This window comes from Triturus cristatus, chromosome 1_1, assembly GCF_964204655.1.
Source record: "Triturus cristatus chromosome 1_1, aTriCri1.1, whole genome shotgun sequence".
Taxonomy (NCBI): domain Eukaryota; kingdom Metazoa; phylum Chordata; class Amphibia; order Caudata; family Salamandridae; genus Triturus; species Triturus cristatus.
Genome location: NC_140579.1, coordinates 1,143,348,844 through 1,143,371,530, shown reverse-complemented (window position 1 = coordinate 1,143,371,530; position 22,687 = coordinate 1,143,348,844). Strand labels below are relative to the sequence as shown.

Genomic DNA, 22,687 nt, shown 5'->3' with positions numbered 1-22,687 from the left:
CATCTGATAGAACAATAGCAAGCTTGAATCCCAACCGATGCACACCAATGTGAGAAGTTGGCCTGGTATATGCTGTCCACTAATTAAAGTGGGCACCTTGTACCAGTCCAAACAACCCTTATTGATGATTAGGTTAAAGACAACCTTTATAGAAAGCTATCCTAGTTGTAGCTGTGGAGAGCAGCCTTCAGGCTAAGTCTCGAAGGAATGTAAAGCAGCTTGTTCTACCAGATCAGAACCTCCTGAATGACCAAATGAAAGGAGAACCACACAAGAGATATATAAAATATATGTATTTATTACTTAATACTCTCTACTAACCTCTTTATGAGATTAGAGCACAAAGCACACAATATTAAATCAATAGAACAACAGTAAATAGCACAATACACAGCGGGCTCAGGGGGAGACCGAACCATATACTAAGAAAGTGGTATAACAACCAAGTCTTCACTAGACACAGTGCCTAGAGCATATAGAATCACTGGGACCCCAAGGAACCACCCAAAGTAGTGACACAGGGGACCCACGGAGAACGGGTGCATTGTGAGAACACAGACGCAAGCTCCGTACAACTCTATGGGAAAGTCTCTGTTGGAAAATTACAGTTTAAGGACACTTTGGAGAGGACTTCAACCAAACCCTTTGGAACATAGAAGGTTCTAAGGCTAGCACCCTTGTGAGTACCGAGGTACCCGTGTTACCTATCCCAGAGGAACCGGGTGCATAGGGGTCAAGTGGTGTCGAAACCCTTGTCGTTTTCAATGGCGTGATGCGAAGAAGTGCTGCTGCCAGGAAGATGAAAAGTGTCCGGTGGAATTCAAGCCATTGATCCGAGGTGAGAAGAACCTGAAAGCAGAGGGGACAGAGTCTGGGTCACTTCAGGGTGACCAGGGGCTCAGTAGATGAATGCCCACCGATGTCGGTTACTTCAGGTGAGAAGATAGGATGCTTGACTCTGCAGCCACGGGGACCAGGAGACGTCGACGACAACCAAAGTCTGGAGGTGATCTGTTCCACGAAGGATGTCGAGTGCTGGGGGGGTGGGGTCAGTGTCCGGATCAAACACCAACAAGCCTTGGCAACTGCAATCCACATGGGCAGAGGAAACAAGCTACAGTGAGGACCAGCAAGGTCCTGGGGACTCTCCAAGCAATGGAGAGTCAGGACACGTCTGGAGCAATCAGGAAAGCCAAGGAAAGTCAATGTTACCTTCACAGGGACCCACAGGCCAACGGACCAGGGATCGTGAAAGGACCTCGAGCTGAATCACGAAATACCAGCCCACGGAACACTCGTGGAGTGTGGGCCGGAAATCTTCAGTGGAAATACTGCTCTGGGTCAGGAATACACGTAGCCCAAAGCACAGCCTCAGGGATCGCCAAAAAGCATATGCTGCTGCAAAAGTACACGGTGCACAGGGGTTTCGGGTTGCACAGTCCCCATGAGGGATTCTGGTCTCAGAATTGCTGAGAGGTCAGATTAACCTCAGGGATGCTCGGGAACCAACCTCCTGTGTTGCAGAAATCTTCAGAGTCCTCAGGAGCTCAGGAGATGCAAACCGGTCAGATGCGTTAAGGTGCCTGTTGCTGCAGGGGAGTAACTCCTTTACTCCAAGGGAGATTCTTCAGTCGTCCAGCGAAGTGTAGATTGTCAAAGTACTTGGTTTCTGTAGCAGAGCTTAGTCCAGGTAAAATCTAAAGTCCTGTAGTCATGGTTCCTACTTTATACCCAAGGAAGGGGTTGGTCAAACTCTGGGGACCCTCCTATGGGAGGGTCAGGACAGAGGGGTGGCTACACCCATGTCCTTTGCCCAGTTTCGCGCCAGAGCAGGAGCAAATGGCTCCTGCAACCGGTTTGAGCTGGACTATGTACAGGGACACCAAATGTGCCCCCAGTGCAGACTTTCAGGCACTCTCAGAGTGCACCCACCTAGCCCCAATACACTTAATACTGTCTGGGAGGTGGTCACAGCTTCCTGTGACAGGAAACCTATTGTCAAGCCTTCCCCTGCTCGAGCTCAGCTCAGCAGCAGGAGGACAGACCCGTGTCTGTGGCTGGCAGCATCCATTTTGTGATGCCCAGGTCGAGAAAGCTGGTACCGGGTGTACCGGTGTTTCACATAAGTCCCTCTAGGAGGGTGGAATCATACCACCCCGCCAGTTACTGCCTGGGAAGTATGATTCCAAGATGTTTGACACCAAACACGACATGCTTCAAAGCAGCCGTTTTAAAGATAGCATTTACCGCAAGGTTATAATGCACTTAAATATATATGGTTGGCTGCATCACAGACAACCCCGGAAAATAAGTTCCGAAGGCTGCAGTGGCGCTCTGCTCATGCAGGGGCACCCTCTCACATAAAACCCAGCACCTTGCCTTCAGGATTGATAAGGCCTGCCATAGGTGTGACTGATAGGTTTATATGTGCAGTGATTTAGAATAGATATAGTGAACCTATATCTAGGTAAGGGGTGCATGCACCTCCTTACACAGGCTGCAGTAGCAGACCTGTGGTGCCATTTTGAATGGTCTTTCAGGGGTGGCACAATACATGCTACAGCCCCTGGGAGGCCTCTGGGGTACCTATGCCCTGGGTACATAGTGTACCCTATACTAGGGACTGAAAAGGGTACCCCAGTATCCAATCTGGAGTGTACCTAAAGTACATGCATTGCTATTTAAGGGAGAAAGCAGATAGACTGGGGTCCTGGATAGCAGAATCCCAGTGGGACTAGTCAAAAACCAGCAAAACACCGGAAACAAAGTGGGGGTAACCATGCAGTCAGATTCCACCTTCCTACAATCCTTTACAGCAGATCTTCCTGGAAAAGTATCTTGAATCTACTGGCGTTCCCAGGTAATCTAGGTATTTATGTGTGTGGTTGCAGGCAGATGAATGACAGTAACTATTAAGATGGGAATAGAGCAGAGAAGGCTATCTGAGGCTTTGGCTATGCTCTGATTACCCACTAACACACTTTTCTGTTTTTTAGAGTCCTACTCCTCATCTGGAAAAGGTGAACATGTGAAAACCTTTAGCTGCTAACAAATGCCAACCTTCCAAGAGTCTGTCTTCTACACATGAAAAATCACAAGCAAATACAGACCTCTTACATCACCCTGGATGCAAGAACGACCAGGAGCAATAACCATGGAGAAGTTGTTACACAGCTTTTTGAAAAGTGACTGGAGGGGCAGACCTGGCCAAAAGGATGTGATGAAAGTGATTATGATTCCGATACTTTTACCTCTTGTTCTACTTCATAGTTTGTACAATTCTCTCTGAGTCTCCTCTGTGTACCTGAATAGGATGGGTGATGGGCCCGTGAAGAGACGAGCTGTGGGGTTCTCAACCAAGCTTCTATGGAGCCCTCACTTCCCACCCAAGGGCTGTGGAACTCCTCTAGACCTGCAAGATCCTACCAAAAGCCTCCCAGTTCTATGCACTCCAACTCCACCCTGGGGCCCGGGGAACGGGATGTGGCATCTGAGTTTGTTGGCCTCTTCTTCATGCTCCTGGTTGACCTGGTGGCCATTGCTGGCAACGTAGCAGTTATGACAGTCATCATCAGGACCCCAGCGCTGAGGAAGTTTGTTTTTGTTTTCCATCTATGTCTGGTGGACCTCTTGGCTGCCGTGACCCTCATGCCGCTTGCCATGCTATCCACCTGCAACCTTTTTGACAACACCATACTTGGGGATGCCATGTGCAGGGTGTATCTCTTCCTGAGTGTTTGCTTCATCAGCATGTCCATCCTGTCTATCTCGGCTATTAACATTGAACGATACTACTATGTGGTCCATCCGATGAGGTACGAGGTCAAGATGACAGTGGGTCTAGTAGTGTCTGTCTTAGTTGGCGTGTGGATTAAATCTGTTATCTTGTCTCTGATCCCCATTCTGACTTTCAGTTCCCAAGAACTCCTCATTGCCTCAGCTGACCATGAAGGCCGCCACCACTGCTCTCTGCAGTGGAGCAGGAGCACTTCATGCAAGAGCTTCATCATTTTCTTCTCTGTTTTTTACTTCTTTCTTCCCATCATGATCATATTTGTTGTCTACTGCAACATGTTTAAAGTAGCTAGAGTAGCTGCCCTACATCACGGGCCACTGCCAACATGGATGGACACCCCACGCCGAAGGTCTGAGTCTCTGAGTAGCAGGTCTACTATGGTGACCAGCTCAGGGGCTCCGATGACTACTCCTCAGAGGATGTTTGGTGGTGGGAAGGCAGCCGTCATCCTTGTAGCTGTGGGTGGACAATTCCTCTTCTGCTGGATGCCATATTTTTCATTCCAACTTTACTCTGCACTGAGCTCTCAGTCCTTTCATGGAAGACAGGTGGAGGTGGTGGTGACGTGGATTGGGTATTTGTGCTTCACTTCCAACCCCTTCTTTTATGGGTGCTTAAATCGACAGATTCGTGGAGAACTGAGCAAGCACCTAAGCTGCTTCTTCAAGAGGACACCAGAGGAAGACCAAAGGTTGCCTAGCCGGGATGGCTCCATCGAAGAGAACTTCCTTCAGTTCCTCCAGGGTACGGGCTGTGACAGTGACACCAGGAATGTTCACATCAACCCTAGCCCAAAGAGGGATCACCCCACCATTGACTTCCGAATCCCTGGGCAGATTACAGAAGAAACATCTGAGTTTCTTGACCACCAGATGAATAATAACATAACTGCCTCCCAGAACTTTGTACGGACGGTGCGCTCCCCAAAAACTGACAGGTGACAATCCTTGCACTCGACAATCTCATAGACTGATGTGTGATAATGCAGAAGGCAGCAGTTATGCTGTCCAACTCTTTCCTTAGGAATCTCTATCTTGACTATAATACAGTATTTGTCTCACATATGAGGGAAACGTCTTTTTCCTATTCTCTGCTTCACATATTTGTTTAGAAAGATGATATCTCTGATGTTCCCAGAGGTCCTGGGAGATGGTGGGAAGTCTCCGAGTGAGGTTCAGCATTGTGCAAAAGGTTGAGAAGGCCTTGAGTGAGGATTACTATTCTGTGAGAAACTGAAAGGGCCTTAGGTAAAAGTCAATTTTCTGAGAAAGTTGGGGAAAGTCCTCAGTGAGTGGAGAGACTGGAAAGGTTAGGTTTCTCAGAAAGTTAAAGAAAGTGCGCTGTCAGGGAGGGTTAAAGACTAGGAAGACTCTAGAAGGGCCCTATTTGGGGACTGACACCCTAGGAGAGTAAACAAAAGGCAATTGGTGAGGGCTAACCTCTTAGTAGAAGTGAGAAAGACCAGGGGTGGGGGCAATTCTAATCAGAAAGTGAGTCTTCACGAGTAAAGCTTGGAAGGGGCTCCGTGATGACTGGCATCATGGTGTAATAATGGAAGGCTAATTGTCACTGGGCTTTGTTCGGGGAGACTTGGAACATTGACTATGAGTGATGGCATCCTGAAAGAGTCAGGGTGTCAGACAACAATATGAAAGAGTCAGGAAAGGCCCTCACTCAGGACCAAACTCCTAAGAGAGTCAGGGAATGTCCTCAGTGATGGACACACTGCTAGGAGAGTCAAGAAAGTCCATTCGTAACAGCAAACCTTGAAGGAAAGTCTGCAAAGGCAAAACTTGATGTCTGGGACTTCAGAGCCAACCTTTTAGAAATCTCAGGGAAAGCCATAATTAAGGCCAAACTCCTGCATCTTTTCAGTAAGGATATTATTGTGAACCACTGTCTGGGAGTTGCAGGATGGCTCTCGGTCTGTTTTCCAAAGGGAAGCGGGGAAAACTCGTAGCAAGGCCCAGCATACTGAGAGAGGACATAAAGCTGTGGGTGAGATCAAACATTGTGGGATTGATATATAGATGATTACACTTTACATACTTGTTTGGCACAATGGGAGAATTCAAGAGAGGCACTAGTGATGTCATTGTTCAGAGACAGGCTAGAGCAGGCACTGGGTGCAGTCCAATCTGATGAGAGGGCTCAGATGGACCTGGTGAAGTACAGCCTCCTGGGAGAAGCAGGGAAGACTCTAAGTAAGGACAATATCTTAAAAAGACAGTAAAGTTCTTAATAAAGGTATTAGCTGGAAAAGAGTAATGGAAAGTCCTTGATGGTGTCTATCATCCTGGTGATGTAGGGAATACCCTGTATTTAGTCTACCATGTTTGCAGAGGGCAGTAAAACACTTGAAGCAGGCTTGAAATAAACAATTTAGATGCATGGTGAGCTTCCTGGAGCGACCAGCATACTGGTCCAGGCAAGAAATGCTCAAGTGTTGTTATCTTTGGAGAGAAGGGAAGGCGCAGAGGGGAGTCTAGGAGATAGTACGCACTTTGATGTGACAGGCATACTTGTAAAATTAGAGGACACCCTTAATAGAAGTGTAGTAACCAATCAGGAACATCAAAGGTTAATTGGTTATTTATTTGGCTACAAAACCCAGAGCCAACAGACTGACCCTGCCAACAGCTGTTCTCTCAAGCATATCAACAGTAGTCGCTAGGAGATGACCAAACATTCCAAATACAATTACATCATAGGCTCTACTTAAAGGAACATCAGGATAGATGAAGAGATACATTACAACAAGAAGCAATGTAAAAGAGGCTGTAAAGAACCTTGGTGGGGGTTAGCCTACTGAAAAGGACATAGAAGGCAGGCAATGTTATGTTATGTTACTGAGGGTTCTGGGAGTGATGGAAAAAAACACCTGGTGAGGGCCAGTATCGTAGGAGAGACAAAAGAGAGAGAGAGAGAGAGAGAGAGAGAGAGAGAGCCCTCTGAGGACTAGTAACCTGGGCGATTCAGTGGAAGCACTCATTAATGGTCAGCATCCAGGGAGAAGAAGAAAAGTACCCAGTGAGGGCTAACACCCAGGGAGAGATGGAAAAACCACTCTGTGAGGGACGGTGTAATGGGAGAAGCAACGACGCCCTTTGTTGAATTCCTGCATCTTAGTACAGAAGGTCAAGGCTGTTGGCAAGGTTGGCAAGGTGCTGCTAAGTGAAATATCCCGTGTCTGAAGTATGACTGTGTTGAGAGGGTGGTATGAGATATACGAGATATACAAAGGGACAGGCTCTCACCCTCTGTGGGCAATCTCCCAGTATGCTCCAAGCTGTTTGTAGAATGTCACGGATAAATGTACATGTCATCAAGAGAAGTGCATGAATTAATGATTTTGGGACAGATTTTCTAAGAATGGATTCAGTAAAAGGTGTCACAAATTGCACACCAACGTTTTCTGAATCCATTCTATTTTTTGCGAGCTGTTCTATGTACCAATAGGACGGTTGGTAAAAACCTGATTTGTAGTTCGTTTTAATTCAACCTACCTCATGAATATTAATGACGACCCACTATGAATAATAGCCTACCACCATGTCTGTAATTGCTTGAAATAAAGTATTTTTAAATGCAACCCTGTTCTCTTTAAAGGAAAACGGAATGCATTTTAAAAAAATTAAAAGCTTAAATCACATTTTTTAAGAGTCTGCAGTAGTCCACTGCCATCTCTTAGATGTTTTTATCAAAATTCAGAAATGACTTACCACTAGATTTGGGTAGTCAGTAAAATATGAATGTTTTGCAACCAGATTTCAGTCGTGAAACATTGTTACATCCCGTCCGAAACCGAATCAGTATTTTGAAGGGACGCCCTAAATACGCCCCTTCCCAATACTGTTTCAATATTTGGTTGCAAACCCAAATTGCAAATTGTTAACATGTCACTGCATCACAATTTAAGTTTCATACATAACAAAAAGCCTTTTTACAGTCGCAAACAGCCCGATTCTGTGAATCGCACCATTTTGCGAATGCAAACATCTTTGTATATCTAGCCCTAAAACTTCCATAGTGTGGCTTTGCGAACTGAATGGCTTCAGTGAGATTCCTCCTTAACAACAGTGCATGCACATAGGATTCAGAAAAGGTATCGAAACTGGGACTCTTCCTGGATTAGGGAGCATTCCAAACCTAACCAGAAAATCAACAGCACTCTGGGGGTAGATTTACAAACATTTTGCGCTAGGTTAGCATCACAAAAGTGATGCTAACCAACACAAAAGGTTTTTTTGCACTGGAAAGTACCCTAAAAGTAATGTAAAGGAGCTGAAGCACTGCTTTGCAGTACTTATCACCAAGGGGGCAGTATATGGGTAGTACATGGGCATTCCCATGTAACCACCCATGCCTTTTGACGCAAAACCCTATCTACAAACAATAGTAGACAGGGATTGGTGCCAAAAGTTAACACCAATTGAAAGGAGATATTAAAAGGAGAAATGTTTTTATTTCTCCTTTCTTTTCCAACTGTGCATGCCTGCTGGACTGTGCAGAACACATACAAAGTAGGAAAAGTTTTAAAGTGTGTCTAACCATAGTATTTTTTGCTGGAAGGTTCCCCTTCCAGTATAAAACCTATGGAAGACTCACGTAACACCCTGGCAATATGGTGGTAAGGCATGTGCCTGGCGCACGGCAGCTCCAATCAGCACTGGTGCTAGGAAGAGGGGAGGAGAAAGCCATATCTCTGTAGATATAGTGCTCTCCTGCTCCCTGCCTGTTATGTAACCCAGCCCAGCATTTTTGGCTACTGCGCTGCATTTCGTGACTGTCCTGAAAATCTGGGCCTAGGTATTGAAAAAAAAATAAAAACGAAATTGTTCCTCAAATGCTTACCAGACTATGATGTATACCATCAAATGCATGCATACAGTTATCCTAAATTATTCTCAGTACTTAGAGTAATAATTCCTAGTTGCATGTGTAGCGCTGTGGTGGAGGTGATTCAGAAGTAGAAGATAGGAGTGACCGATGGAGCCTATGTACACCCCACCTCACGTCCCACTGCCCCTGGGGACAGTATTCCTCAGTGGGTATGTCCAGCGGAGCTGCCCTTTGGGATCCCTGAGATAATCTTCTGTTTGCCAACAGGAAGCCAATTGCTTAAGATGGATCCTAGCTCCCCTGCAGGCAAGATGAACAATGAAGGAAGCACCATGGTGCCCAGCGACTGCACCAGGACCCGCCTGGGGAAGACTCGGCCTGACCCTTAAGCCTGTAGATGATCTAGGTTACCCTACATTTAGTTTAGAAGTAGTGTTGTACACCTGTGCTAGAAGCTTGCACCTAATTCCAAAACCCACTCCCCACACCACAACATGTACCTGATCCTGTGGGCCTTGCTGCACAGCCTTCACAGCATCTGTTCCAATCCTGGGGGTGGGGGAATGGCGGAGGAGGGAGGTGCAGTGCCTTAACTAGCCCTTGGTCATTCCTGCAGATCCTGCACCTGGTCCCGGAGACCCAACTACAGAACATGTACACTGAAGACACCACACAGAGCTCGCACGTGGTTTTCCACACTTCCTCCAAAGCCTTCATGTGGTCCTGTACCTGATCTCATAGACATGTCCCATAAAACATCAGACACAGACAATATACGGTTCAATATTGAAGACACTGAGTAGCAGATCCTGGAACTACTGCTGTTTAGCCATCACCTTGACCAGGATGTTGCTCATCATAGCTTTTTCGTGGTCACTAGAATTGCGTGCATGGCCTGCTAGTGGCTTGTAGAATGTCTACGTACGTTTAACCCAGTGTTGGAGACCCTCCGCATACCCTCTGGACTGAAATGAGCAGCGGTTTATAATATTTACACAAGTCTACACAGCTTGTATCTGGTCATGGACATTTCCAGCACAGCCTGTGTCTGATCCCAGCACAACTCGCACAGTCTGTCACTAATCCTGGAGAGCCTTCCCTGGCCCCTGGGTCCCTCCTGCTGGGCCTGACCTGATCTGACCCTGGAGCTTTCATTGAAGATCCTATAGAGAACCGATGAGAGAAACTGTGTACTGAGGATTCTGTTCAGAGCATGGCCCTGGCTCTCTGCATTTCCTCAACTGCCTTTGAGAGGTCCTGTAACTGGTCTCAAAGGCAAACTCTGCAGTGCAAACTTTAGTCGATCCGAAGAACACAGGCAGTGCACAATCCTGTAGACCAGGCAATATCTGTACTCCTCTACTCAGTGGGGCATATTCTCAAGGACTCATCGTCGATTTATTGGCACTTTAGCGCCGCAAAAGTGGCGATATATTTTTCGCCCTATTATCAATCTGGTGCAAACTGCCAATATCACCAGTTTTCCAGCAATAGCTGCCGCAAAAAACATCGCCACGGATGAGAGCGACAACTAACGCTAATGATATGCAGAATAGGCGTTCCTGTGCAAAAACACACGAAAACACCACTTTGCGACATTTTCAACGACCAGCCAGATCGGCGAAGCGATCCAAAAACAGCCGATAAGGCACGTTAGCAGCAGGGATTTAACACCTGCCTTTTACTGGTGTTAAGCAGGACAACAACCTGCAGTATGAAAGGGAGCCCAGAGCCACATCTGAAGACCAACACATGTCATGGAGCTACTGATCATGCAGCTCGGAGACCCAAGAGGGCCACAACACCCATCGTCACGAGACCCAGGCCACCTCCCCGGACCACTCCCCCCTGGACTACCACCTAGGCAGCGCAGAACAAGACAGCTGACATTCCTAAAATGCACCAGCCTCAGAGACTCAACGCCAGCCAGGCTCAAAAGGACCACCATCTTCCGCATCCTGACCCACATTGCCCACAGGCTGACGGTACCAACAAAGCGGAGAACCAATATCCCTCCACAGACAAAGCTGCTGGCTGTGCTGCACCTGTTGGCCTCTCGTACCTTCCAACCAACAACTGCCAGAGTCGGAGGAGTCTCACAGCCAGCCCTATCAAATTTCCTCACACATGTCTTGCATGCATGTCCACAAAAGCAACGCTGGGCCCTTGTATCCGCACCACACGCCAGTTCCAATTCGTAGTGTTCCTGTGCAATGAACCCCAACACCAGCCGTTGTTTGACGCCTCTGTGCTCCAGATCCAAGATTGTAGCCACTGAAATGGGGGTGAGCCAGGTCATGAAGTCCAGTAGTCAAAAGTAGTGTAGAAACAGTTCTTTATTACAAATACATAAATCAACAATACGAAAAGCTCAGCCAACGCGTTCCATTCCCAACGGGGAACTTCATCAGGGCAACGTGTGGATTCAATTAACTGCATATGCTGCGGGAACTCTCCATATTCCGAAAGTCAGTATACAGAAACCTGTTGGATATTCACAAACGTAATCTGGTACAGTGTATTGCACTTGGACAAACCGGAATCCTTACAGGTATGATAAATCCTGCATAAAAAGACCGTAACAGAAGTTCGTCTGGTCGTAACCTTCGTAGGAAAGAAAAGGAATGTTACGACCACACGAACTTCTGTTAAGGTTTTATTATGCAGGATTTATCATACCTGTAAGCATCACGGTTTGTATCAGCTTGATACCCCTGCACCTTCATGTCCCCAACACTGAGTAGGAACAGTTGGAGACCAAGCAAGGGAACTGCGCCAAAGCTGGCTTCCCGCACGTGTTGGGGGCAATTGACAGCACACATGTACTACTTGTGCCCCCTGCCGACACTACACACAATCACTGCAACAGAAACCACAAGCATTCCATCAATGTGCAGGCAAAAGTGGACCACAGGGGCATGTTCACCAATGTTGTCGCAAACTTCCCAGGCAGTGTGCATGATTCCTACATCTTCCGCAAGTCCATCACCAACCAGCGATTTGAGGGCGGCACGTATGGAAATGCACTGCTCGTCAGTAAGTACCAACTGAACACACCACACACATCAACTTCACAATCATACAACTCACAACTGTGGGAATGCACATGTTACAAAATCACATGAAACATGCCAATCAACATGCCCAACTACCAGACACGACAACACAAGTAACAGTGGTAACCGTGGCCAGCCATGTAGACAAACCATTCACGGCATGGCACCTCTGCCACACAATTGCAGGATGTGTGGGGAGGTGGGAACCAAGTATGTGCGAAGGAGGCAAGTGAACCATCAATGAGAATGTACACAATACCAAGTGTGGCGGAGATGTGCTGCACAGACTTCAGTATGCAGAGCACAGACATGTCCATGTGGACATATACTGCAGGTGTTTGTAGTGTTGTGGACAGTGGACGCAAACTGATCACCTCAGGCATGTAGCTTTGTCATCCCCCCCTGTGAGCGTGAGCGGAGTGGCCTTGGCTGGTGTATGTCGTGAATAACTAGCCCGGGGCTCTGGGCGTGGTTTAGTTCCGGGATGGCCAACTAAGTCATACTGCGTGTGTCTCTGTGTCCGCCATATCCTGTCCATAGGCCTACATACACGTGGCCGACCACCTTCAATGGCCAGATTTACACTGGAGACGAGGTGGCTACGTCCCAAGCCAACCCGCACACATCTCGTCATTGCATGCAGGGTCGTGTCTGCCAGGGCGGCGCCCCCACCCAGCCACGAGGCTGCAGCCGTGACCTGTGGCGCCTATGCGATGCTCTGCACCTGCTGCACCCCAGCGCCGGTCCCCAGACCCATCCGCCGCCCAGAGATGACTGGCTGCCCCTGTGCACCCAGGCCTCAATGCTCACCTGCCACCACTGGCGTGTCTTCAAGAGGACCCACCAAGTGCCGGTGCAACCTCCTCAGCCGATCACTGGATTCCGCGCCACAGGCCCCCAGCGCACCCTGCGGAACAGCAACGCGGAGTCATGTGTTTGCTGACTGCTGCCTTTGGCGTACACTGTGGTCCAGCAGGGTTCTCAATTCAAATCGAATCCTGATTGGCAGGAAGGTGTGTTGAGGCATGCGCATCAGCACAGGCTGCACACCCGCTCAGCTCTGGTGCCACTAACTCAGTGCACCGCAAGTCATCGCCATGTGGCGGGAGACCCGTGCTTCCCGCTGCCTCAGGTCTACATTGCAGACCAGCAGGGCTCATACAAATCTAATTCAGTCCGTACCGCCAGGCCGGCGCATCATCGCAGGCTGCACACCTGCTCAGCTCTTCAGGTGGCCCTACCTCAGTGCTCCGCAAGTCATCGTCCCATGGCGGTAGGCCCGTGCCGGCCGCAGTGCATCGGGTGCCACCAACTCTGTGCACCGCAAGTCATCGTCCCGTGGCGGTAGGCCCGTGCCGGCCGCAGTGCATCGGGTGCCACCAACTCTGTGCACAGCAAGTCATCGTCCTGTGGTGGCAGGCCCATGCCAGCCGCAGTGCATCGAGTGCCACTAACCCAGTGCACCACAAGTCATGGACCCTTTATGATTGAGTCTCGTGGTGCGGACGGCATCATGTCACCTCCGGCAGTGGGGAATGTGATGTGGTAGGCCCCTTTTATTAGCAGGCTCACATGTCCTGTGATGCCTGTGCTGGGTGGGTGTGGTGTGGGTGTAAACCAGCCCTCATGGAGGGGCTGTGGCATGCTGACAACTAGACCAGTGATCAGCAGATCACTACAGGGAAGATCTGGGACATGTAGCTTTGTCGCCCCCCCCCGTAAGTGTAAGCGGAGTGGGCTGGGCTGGCGTATGCCAGTCCAGCGTAGGGGTGTGAACAATGAGCCTGGGGCTTTGGGCGTGGTCCAGTTCTGGGCTGGACAAGGAAGTCAAAAATACGTGAGTCTCTGTTGTAGTGTCGGCACCACCTGGGACGCAATCAGCAATGTTGCACCATGTCACTCAAGTCCTACAGCATGATCAACATGGACGTAAGGGGGAATCACTGACCCTACATTCATCCGTACTTTCATACTTGAATGATCATAGACATGACTCCGTACTTTCATACTTGAATGATCATAGACATGACACATCTGTGTGTATTTGAATGTTTTATTCACATTCAGTGGAGTGTTGAAGCTGGAGAAGTACAGGGCCATGCAAACCCCACTTTACATTGTTGCCCCGTGGAGGGCCAGCCAGAGTCCTTTAGGGAATGACAAGTTCATAGGAAGAGGAAGAGTTCAGTCCGTAGTCTGATTGCTGTGTCATTGGTAACCAAACAGAATATGGCAGTCCATGTCGCGGTCCAAGGTGAGTGTTGCAGAGTGTATGGGGGGACAATGGAAGGTGATGATGCAGAGGACAGAGCCAAGCAGAAACAGGCCATATGGCAGAGATGAATGCTACCGCTTCCTTCTTACCACTAAGGCAGAATCATCCGCATCTTCGTCCTCTGATGTCTCATGTGCCTCACATGTGATTGGTGGGGTTTTGTCTGCAGCACTGTGTGGCAGTGACACATCAGGGGCCGGAAGTGGAATGTCTGCTGCACTGTGTGGCAGTGACACATCAGGGGCCGGAGGTGGATTGTCTGCTGCACTGTGAGACACTGATACTTCAGGGGGCGGAGATGTGGATTGAGTAGTAGCAGCAGCATTCATCCGCACCAGGCCTTGTGACAGCAATGCCAAGATGAGGGTCTGCAGGGCATGGAAAATTCCCAGCTACATCTCGCTGGTATGCAGCCGTGGGAGCCATTCTTTCCGCCTGCATCCGCTCCATGTTCTCCATGTTCCTCCGCATGTGTTCCAACTGCCGGATGACATCGCTGGAGCCACTCTGAATAGACAGTTGTTCTAGTCTCAGAGTCAGGACTCTAGCGATGTCAGCCATGGATCGTTGGAGAGCATGGAGCGGACTGTGGGTTTCCATTAGGGACTGTAAGTGGTCTCTGATGGGACTTATACACCCACGTATGGCATCTAGTTTGGCTGCCATGAGGTCGAACCCCACACGCACCTGATCAGCCATCTTCTCCTGGCATCCTAACACACGGCGTTGGAAGGCCATGTGTTGTTCGTGAGGGTCCTGGGAGACAGCCGTGGTGGTGGGTGCTTCCTGCTGTGTGGTCTGTGCAGGGGGTGAGGTCTCTTCGATGCAGGTGGGCTGCCCTGCTCCTGGAGGTGATGTGCCGAAGCTGTCCATGAGCTCTTGAAGGGTGTCGGGGTCGAAGGTGTGGAGGTCCTCTTCGTCATCAGTGAAGAGATGTTAGGTCTGCTCTGCAGGAGTTGTTGATTGTCCCTCTGCAATGTGACGGGGAGATGCAGTTTAACATTGTGTTCACAAGTATGTTGACGCATTGGACACCTTTACATACAGACTGCATGACAATGTACATTGTGACTGATTGAGAGGAGCTGCCTATTTGATGTGGGACAGTGGACATTTCTACACCATCAGGGATGTGTGTTTGTACTTGTACATTGCCATCTCACATTTCCCTGCTATGCCAAATATGATTGGCCAGTTTCTACACACAAGCGGCACCAGTTGTGTCCTCTGTTCTGTTGTGAACATGTTGCAGTTTGTACCACATTGTTATAAATGTTGATGTGCTCTGAATGGTGTGTGTGTGCTGCATTTTGGGAGTGTTGCCCCTGCAGCTCTGATTTTGCTGCCCCTTATCCCTTTCAGGTGGTGTGCCTTTGACGTCTGTGCTTATACAGTGCTGAGATGTTACAAACTTGGGTAAATTGGGCTCTTGGTGGGAGTTGGGTCTCTGGTTTGTCCGCAGATGTGTTGTTGATGTCAGGGGTTGTTTGTGCACGTGGATGTGTCAGTGTGACCTGCTCCTTTACGGATGTGGTCCACACTCAGCCACCTCAGTGTCGTGGCGTGCAACATATCATGATATATTGACTGCAGCCATGCCATTCATCATGCAGTGTCATTTACATTGTCAGTGCGGCTCACAGACATGCCACTTTGCTGGGTTTGGCACATGTGCATGGGTTGGTTGTGAGATTGGTGATGTGAGGGAAGGGCCCCCTCTGCGCACATAGTCGACGGGGGCCTACTTGCTGTTTCTAGGTGTGCTGCAGTGTGCCAAGGGGATCAGGGACATGATTCAGAGTCATTGTGGGTGTGCACTGTGCTATACTTAATTGTGCATGTGTGCCATTGTGTCCATCTCCCCTCGCCCCCCAGTCCCTGGTTGTTACTCACCCTGTTGCTGTTGTGTCACGTCATGTTGAGCAGTGTCCGGTTCCTCAACTACTGCCACCGTCTCCACACTGATGACTGTGGACACCAATTCCTCCATCTCATCCAGCTCGTCCTGTGGCGCTGAAATCCCACCTCTAGTCTGCATTGATGCCGAGTTTCTGCTTGGTTTTGCGCTTCACATCATTCCAGCGCCTCTTGACCTCTTCCATTGTCCTCCTCAGCCCTCCAACTGCATTCACCTTGTCCACGATGGACTGCCATATTCCGTTTTTTTGATGCCAATGACACAGTGGAGGTGACGAACAGTAGTTGATGGTGTTCTATCACCTCCGTTATTAGGATCCTGTTTTCCTGCGGACTGATCCACGTCTTCCTCTTCTTCTTTTCCTTGCCCTTCCCTGACCCCAAGGTCCCAGGCTGGTCCTCCGTGGGGATTGTGGGGTTCTGGTTGTCCTCTGTACTTGCTCCGGCTACCTACATTGTGCTTTGCAGTTGTTTTGGTTTTGTTTGTGGGTTTTTTTCTGCTTTTATGGTGATTTTTCCCACCTGACATGTGTGAATTGCAGGCCTGGCGCAGCTTATTGCTGATTTTTTATCGCGGTTGGGCCCATCGCCATTTTTTTCACATTCGGCTTGAGATATTTATCGCCGTCCAGGTAAATTTTATCGCGGACATTTGACGCATTATCGGGAAACTATCGCATGTTACCACCATGTTGGGAATACGATGTTAACACGGAGTTATTTTTCCGCGATAGACGGCGATATGAAAGATTGCATCAACCTATTTTGGCGATGATTATCGCACGTTCTTGAGAATATCCCCCAGTCTGTACTAGATCCTAAATTTACACTGTGCAGTGTTTACCTGGACCCCATATTGCATTGCAGGTTCTCTCTGCCGCCTGCTCATGTTTCGTGAAGTATGTGTGTAGCCTATCCCCTGTCTTGTAGACTCCCTGGCACAGGGATGGACTATATGTGCAGCTGTACTTACAACACTGCACAGCATGTCACTGGTCTGGTACACCTCCCAGCATTGCCTGTATCAACATCACCCTGCACTGACTGTATCTACAGTACAGACCCCTGCACTGCCTGTATCTGCACCCCCTGCTGCACCCCCTGCACTGCCGGTATCTACATCTCCTTGCACTACCTGTATCTACATCCCCAGGCACTGCCTGTTTCTACTCCCCCCCGCACTGCCTGTTTCCCTGCACTGCCCGTATCTACATCCCCTGCACTGCTTTTATCTACATCCCCCTGCACGGCCTTGCCCCCGACGAGCCAGCACCCACCAGAGCTCGGGTGAGCTGATCCGAATTGTTTCTACAGCTGTGGCAGAAACGCCTCAGCACATGAACTGGGAAGCCTTTCTCTGGGACATGGAGCGGTCGGTGGTTACTAAGAGGTGTCCCTTGTGGGTATTGCTGCTGTTTACCATCAGTGTCCCAGGGCCTGCAGCACTGTTACAGCTCTGGTGGACCCGCATCTAAGGGGAAGGCATCGCGTCTCCACATCTCACGCTGGCTGTCTTTCTCCCCCTCCACTCTGGCAGGGGCGGTGTGTCTGTGGACAACTGTAGGGCAGCTCGGTGGGTCTTGTGGATTGTGAGTTGGCATTGCCCTGTAACCCTGTGAGAACCTGGGCTATTATGTACACTGTAAACGCAAATATTCCCAAAGGGATCAGTCGAAAACATTGGATTATGATAATAATACCTCTATTCTTGTCAGTATTGTACGTAAATTATTTTTCATTTCTATATCCTTCACTAGAACAGCATTTCTGTCGTCCACTGGACTTATAAGTGGTATAACCAAGACGACCATACGTCAGCATCTCTCTCAAAACAATGTATTTGTCAAATTCCTTAAAAGAAAAATGAACATGTAAACACAATGAATCAGGTCAAATATCTCTGAGTCCCATGACCTCCAATATTTAAATCTGCCTTCTAATAATGTTCATTCTATGGGTGAAAGACCTATTTCCTATGCTGTCTTACCTTTCCACCCAGAAGTAGTGAAATGGTCTATGCAACAATGCATTTTCTCCTTGTTAACCTTCCAAATAAAGCCCACACTTCTTTTTAGGGCAAGCTTGTGCAGCGCATGAGCTGATGGGCATGTTGTATTTGAGTATGGACTTGAAGCTCCGGCCACTCTCCGCCCTCATTTTTCATTGGCCTGTGTCATTGCCTTTTGTAAATGCTGGCTTCTGATTCGTTAATAGGCTTCTTAGTCCCCCCCTTAGTACCGCCTTGTCTTCATTTGTAACCTCCCATGAGGGCTGGCCCTTTTGCTTCTGTTTTCACACGACATGCCTCATTTAATCTGTAAACACTATTTTCTTTAATGAGTTTCTCCTACTGCAGGCACAACATGCTTTCCTGCAACATTCAGCGCAGGGACATTGGCGGCCGCTTCTTTAAAAGGAATTGGGTATCGCATTTACAAGAGTTTGAGCTATTGGCATTGTAAATGACAGTGCCTTTTATTTATGTGTTAATTATCAAAACAGATTAAAAAAAGGCATTGGGGCACAGGCATCAAAGTTGCATTTTGCAATCACCAAATAGCAACTGTTAAGAAATCGCTATTTTATAATCGCAAAATGAAATGCACCATACGAAACAGTAAATAGCGATTCTCTAATTGCGATTCCTTAAGAACCGCAAACGCAATTAGGGAATCGCTATTTGCTATTGCTACTCCATTCTTTGTTATGGGCCTCAAGGCCCAGAGGTGGTAATGGCCTTGCATTGCCTAAATTTCAATTACCTAATTGGTAATCGCAAATTAGGTAATGCAAAGGCAATGGTGCCCTGGGGCCCAAGGCCCCCCTGAGGCGCCCCTAACAGAAAAAGGTGCACATGTAAGGCGCACCCATGGCCTAGGGGCATGTGTGCGCCCCATGGCACTTTGAAAAATGCAGTTTTGTGCATTTTTTAAAGTATGAACATATTAGCATCAACTTGAAGTTGATTCTAATTAGCGTTTCCTAAATGCACAGTTCGTATTCAGGAAAGGCGTCTTGCTTATGCATTAGGGAATCGCAAATTGTGATTCCCTATTTGCATTCGCAATTTAGGTAATCGCAAGAAATTGCAATTACCTAAATTGGCAATCCCAATAACTTTCATGCATTGCAAAAGGCCATTTTACGACCACAAACGGCCGATTTTTGCAAATCGCTCTGTTTGCAATCAAAAAATACCTTGATGCATGTGTCATATTGTCATTTATAATGCCAATAGCTTAAACTCTCGCAAAAGCAAGACCTATTGCATTGCAAATGCTTGTTAATCTATGCTTTGGGGCTCAACGCACGCCTCTAAAATTACAGTTGAAGCTTTTGAGCAGGCCCTTTGGAGCCCCAGCCTGGGATGGTGGCATCCAGAGTGCAGGAGGGTGGAATATAGGAAGGATGTCAAACAGGGGGTCATCATCTGGTGCCTGGAAGCAGTGGTGGTTGCCCAGGGCACAAAATTCTTAGGGGTGCAACATTTTTAAGAGAAAGATGGGAGGATACTTGGCACTGGCAACCCACGCTACACTGCTGCCTGAAAGACACCATTCTCCTGAGAAAGACATGGAAACCCTTAACTCTATTCCTTTTAAGTTCAAAAGATTTTATTAGACAAATAAAGGTGTCGATACAGAAGAAAACCTAAAGCATAACAGCAATATGAGCTATATAATAGAACATGACTGTGAAAATAAACATGAGACTGAGAGATAACAAATAATTGAGGCTAAATAACAAAAAGCAGTATTGGAGGTAATGTGCAATAAATGAATTATAAAAAATGCAAAGGAACAATAAGGTCAATCAAGGAGGTTTAGAGACCTCCTGCTGAAAGGGAGGCAAGTGAGACGAGCGTTTAGCGCAAATATCAAGGTACAGGGTCACAGGGAGCCAAAGATCCTGTCGCTTTTTGGCCAGACTAAGGGGGTAAACAAAGACAGTATCTAGCCTGTGATTATCACATGCATTGTACCACCATGCTCTAAAAGAAATATTAGCAAAATGTTTCCAATTAACAGTAATTTGCTGGAATGCAACAGCTAGCAATAAGTCAACAATTTGCATATTAAAATCAGTGTCTGCCCAACAGGGAGAGAGACTTCCTAAAAAGATATTAACAAAGGAGAAGGGAAATGCAGTATGAAATATGGCATTGATTTGGACCCAAACTTGTTTCCAAAAGTTGTGCGTAGCAGTACAGGAAAAGAGCATGTGAAAAAGAGAAGCCTTAGGTGTCGAGCAGGACCAACAAAGGTCAGGTATTAGAGGAAACCTCTTATTCAACATGTGGGGTGAGAAGAGAAGTCTATTATAGATAAAAAAGAGGGTTTGTGTGAGAGAAGCAGCCCTAGACGACTTACGAAGTTTGGTCCACACCTTATCCCAAAGAGAAATGGGCCAGGAGATGCCAAAATCAGACTCCCACTGTTCCTCTACCTTGGATTTTGACCTGGGTGCGAGAGTCTTGTGGAACGAGTGGTAAATTGAGGAGGCTGTGGGATAAGTACGTAGCAAGGAGTGGAGGTGCAGAGTAGGGCTGGGAAGGTCAGATTGAGTTAGAGAGTTGGGTGTATGTGGATAAACTGCGTTCTTGAGTGTGAGATAATTACGGGTGAAAGAGTGAGGGAGATCAAACTTTTGGCTAAGAACGGAGAAAGGTAAGAAATCGGAACCGGAAAAGAGATGGGACACCCAAATCAAGCCCTTCTGCCTCTAAGATTTCCAATAAAAGGGTTTGTGGTTAATGAGTATACTATTATTATACCAAATGGTGGTATTGAGAAATTCAGCGACAGGAGACTTGGGGAAGCGGAAAGAAGAAGTTTGGTAGTGAACTTATGTATGGGAGTGGAAATAGCCTGGGGCTTACGAGAAAACAAGAGATACTCAGCAAAAGTAAAGGGGGATAAGGACAGACGCTCAATAACAAGCCATAAGGGGGAGGATTCAGCAGGATCCCACAACCAAAGGGAGGCTTGTCGCAGAAGGAACGCTTTGTGATAAGTGGGGAAATCTGGGAAGTCAACCCCACCCTCTGACTTGGGAAGTCGTAGTCTGCACAAGGACATGCGCGCTTTTTTGCAAGACCAGAGGAAAGAAGAGAGGACAGTATTGATTTTCCTAAAAAACTTAGCTGGAATAGGCACCGGAATATTGGAGATAGTGTATAGAACTATTGGGGAGAGCATCATTTTAATCGTGTCGAGGCGACCCCACCAGGAAAGGTAAAGTGGGTGCCATCTGGAGGTGAGATCGGACAGTTTCTGGGTGCATTTATTAAGGCACAACGAGACAGTGTCGGGGAGAGAAGGGGTAATATACAAACCAAGGTATTTAATATGTGAGGGACTCCAAGTGAAGTTGGACGCAGCAAAATCAGGTTTAAAGGTAAATTTTGTAAGGGGCAAGATTTCACATTTGTTATTATTCAACTTATAGCCAGAAATTTGGGAATATTCATGAACTTCAGTTAGAAATGTGGGGATAGAAATGGCAGGGTTGGACATAAAGAGTAGGATATCATCCGCATAAGCAGCAAGTTTGATGTTTGTTTGTGAGATTTGGAAACTATGCAAATTAGGATTTTGGCGGAGTTTTGAAAGGAAGGGTTCTAAGGCCAGGTTAAAAAGGAAAGGGGAGAGGGGACAACCCTGACGGACTCCTCTACCTAAGCTGAAAAAAGAAGAGACTAGACCATTAGCGCAAACCGCCGCTCTGGGACTGGAGTACAGAAAAGAAACAAAGGAGATAAAATTAGGACCAAACCCAAAACATCTGAGGGCGGAAAAAAGGAAAGTCCACTCTACCCTGTCAAACGCTTTTTCGGCGTCCAAAGCAATTGCCGCTAGCGAATCCTGGAACCTTGAGGATCTGGACAGGACATTGAACAGAAGTCTAGTATTGTCTGTGATGAAACGACCCTTAACAAATCCAGATTGTTCCGGGCCCAGCAATTCAGGATGAAAGGGATCTAATCTTATGGCAAGGGATTTAGCATATAGCTTGTAGTCAATGTTGACCAAGGAAATTGGTCAATAGTTCTTGCAATATTGGGTGTCTTTTCCTTCTTTGGGTATAATGCATACATGGGCGTCTGAGAAAGTGCCAGAGGAAGTGCCACTGAGTATAAAAGAATCAATAAGAGAATGCAATCTGGGTAATAGTAATTTGGAGAAGTGCAGATAAAATTCGACTGTAAATCTGTCCGGACCCGGGGCTTTATCCTTCTTGAGTGACTGAAGTGCAGTGTGTAATTCGGAGTTAGAGATGGGCAGTTCAAGAGTGGATAAGTCAACAGGAAAATTAGAAGGTGCCTTAATGCTAGAGAAAAAGGTGGCGAGAGATTGGGCAGTAGGGTGAGTTTCAGAAGAGTAAAGCGTGGAGTAAAAACGGGAATATTCCTCTAAGATATCGACATCTGTGTGCTTTAAAACAGAATTAACATCATAGACAGACTCAATGTTCAATTTATGTTGCTTAACTTTTAAATAATTGGCTAAGATCTTCCCCGCTTTGTTCTTTCCCCCATAAAATTTTGAACTAGATTTCAACAAGTATAGCGATGCATCATGTAGGAGAGTAGGGTCTGCTATCCTATGGTCACCCCAAATTTTTGCTTTTTGCTTCACTGGTTTTTGACATATTGAGGCTGTGGGCCTGCCAATCAGACCCCCAGCCTGCTGTTCTCTCTACTAAATTTACACTATGCACCCTAGGTGCATAACCAATTGGAAGTGGATCACCCTGTGAGCCCCTGTACCAGTGTACACTAGGTACCCAGGGCATTGGTGT

General features: G+C 47.5%; 1 protein-coding gene across 1 annotated transcript in view; it reads left to right on the top strand.

Moving 5' to 3' along the window:
* Positions 1-4,737, top strand: part of LOC146871743 (G protein-coupled receptor 61-like) — a 184,147-nt gene extending 179,410 nt beyond the window's left edge. The window contains exon 2 of the mRNA XM_085599775.1: positions 2,997-4,737. Coding sequence (XP_085455901.1) covers positions 3,367-4,737 — 1,371 coding nt within the window. The 5' untranslated portion in view covers positions 2,997-3,366. The remainder of the gene's footprint in view (positions 1-2,996) is intronic.
* The last annotated feature ends 17,950 nt before the right edge of the window (positions 4,738-22,687 follow it).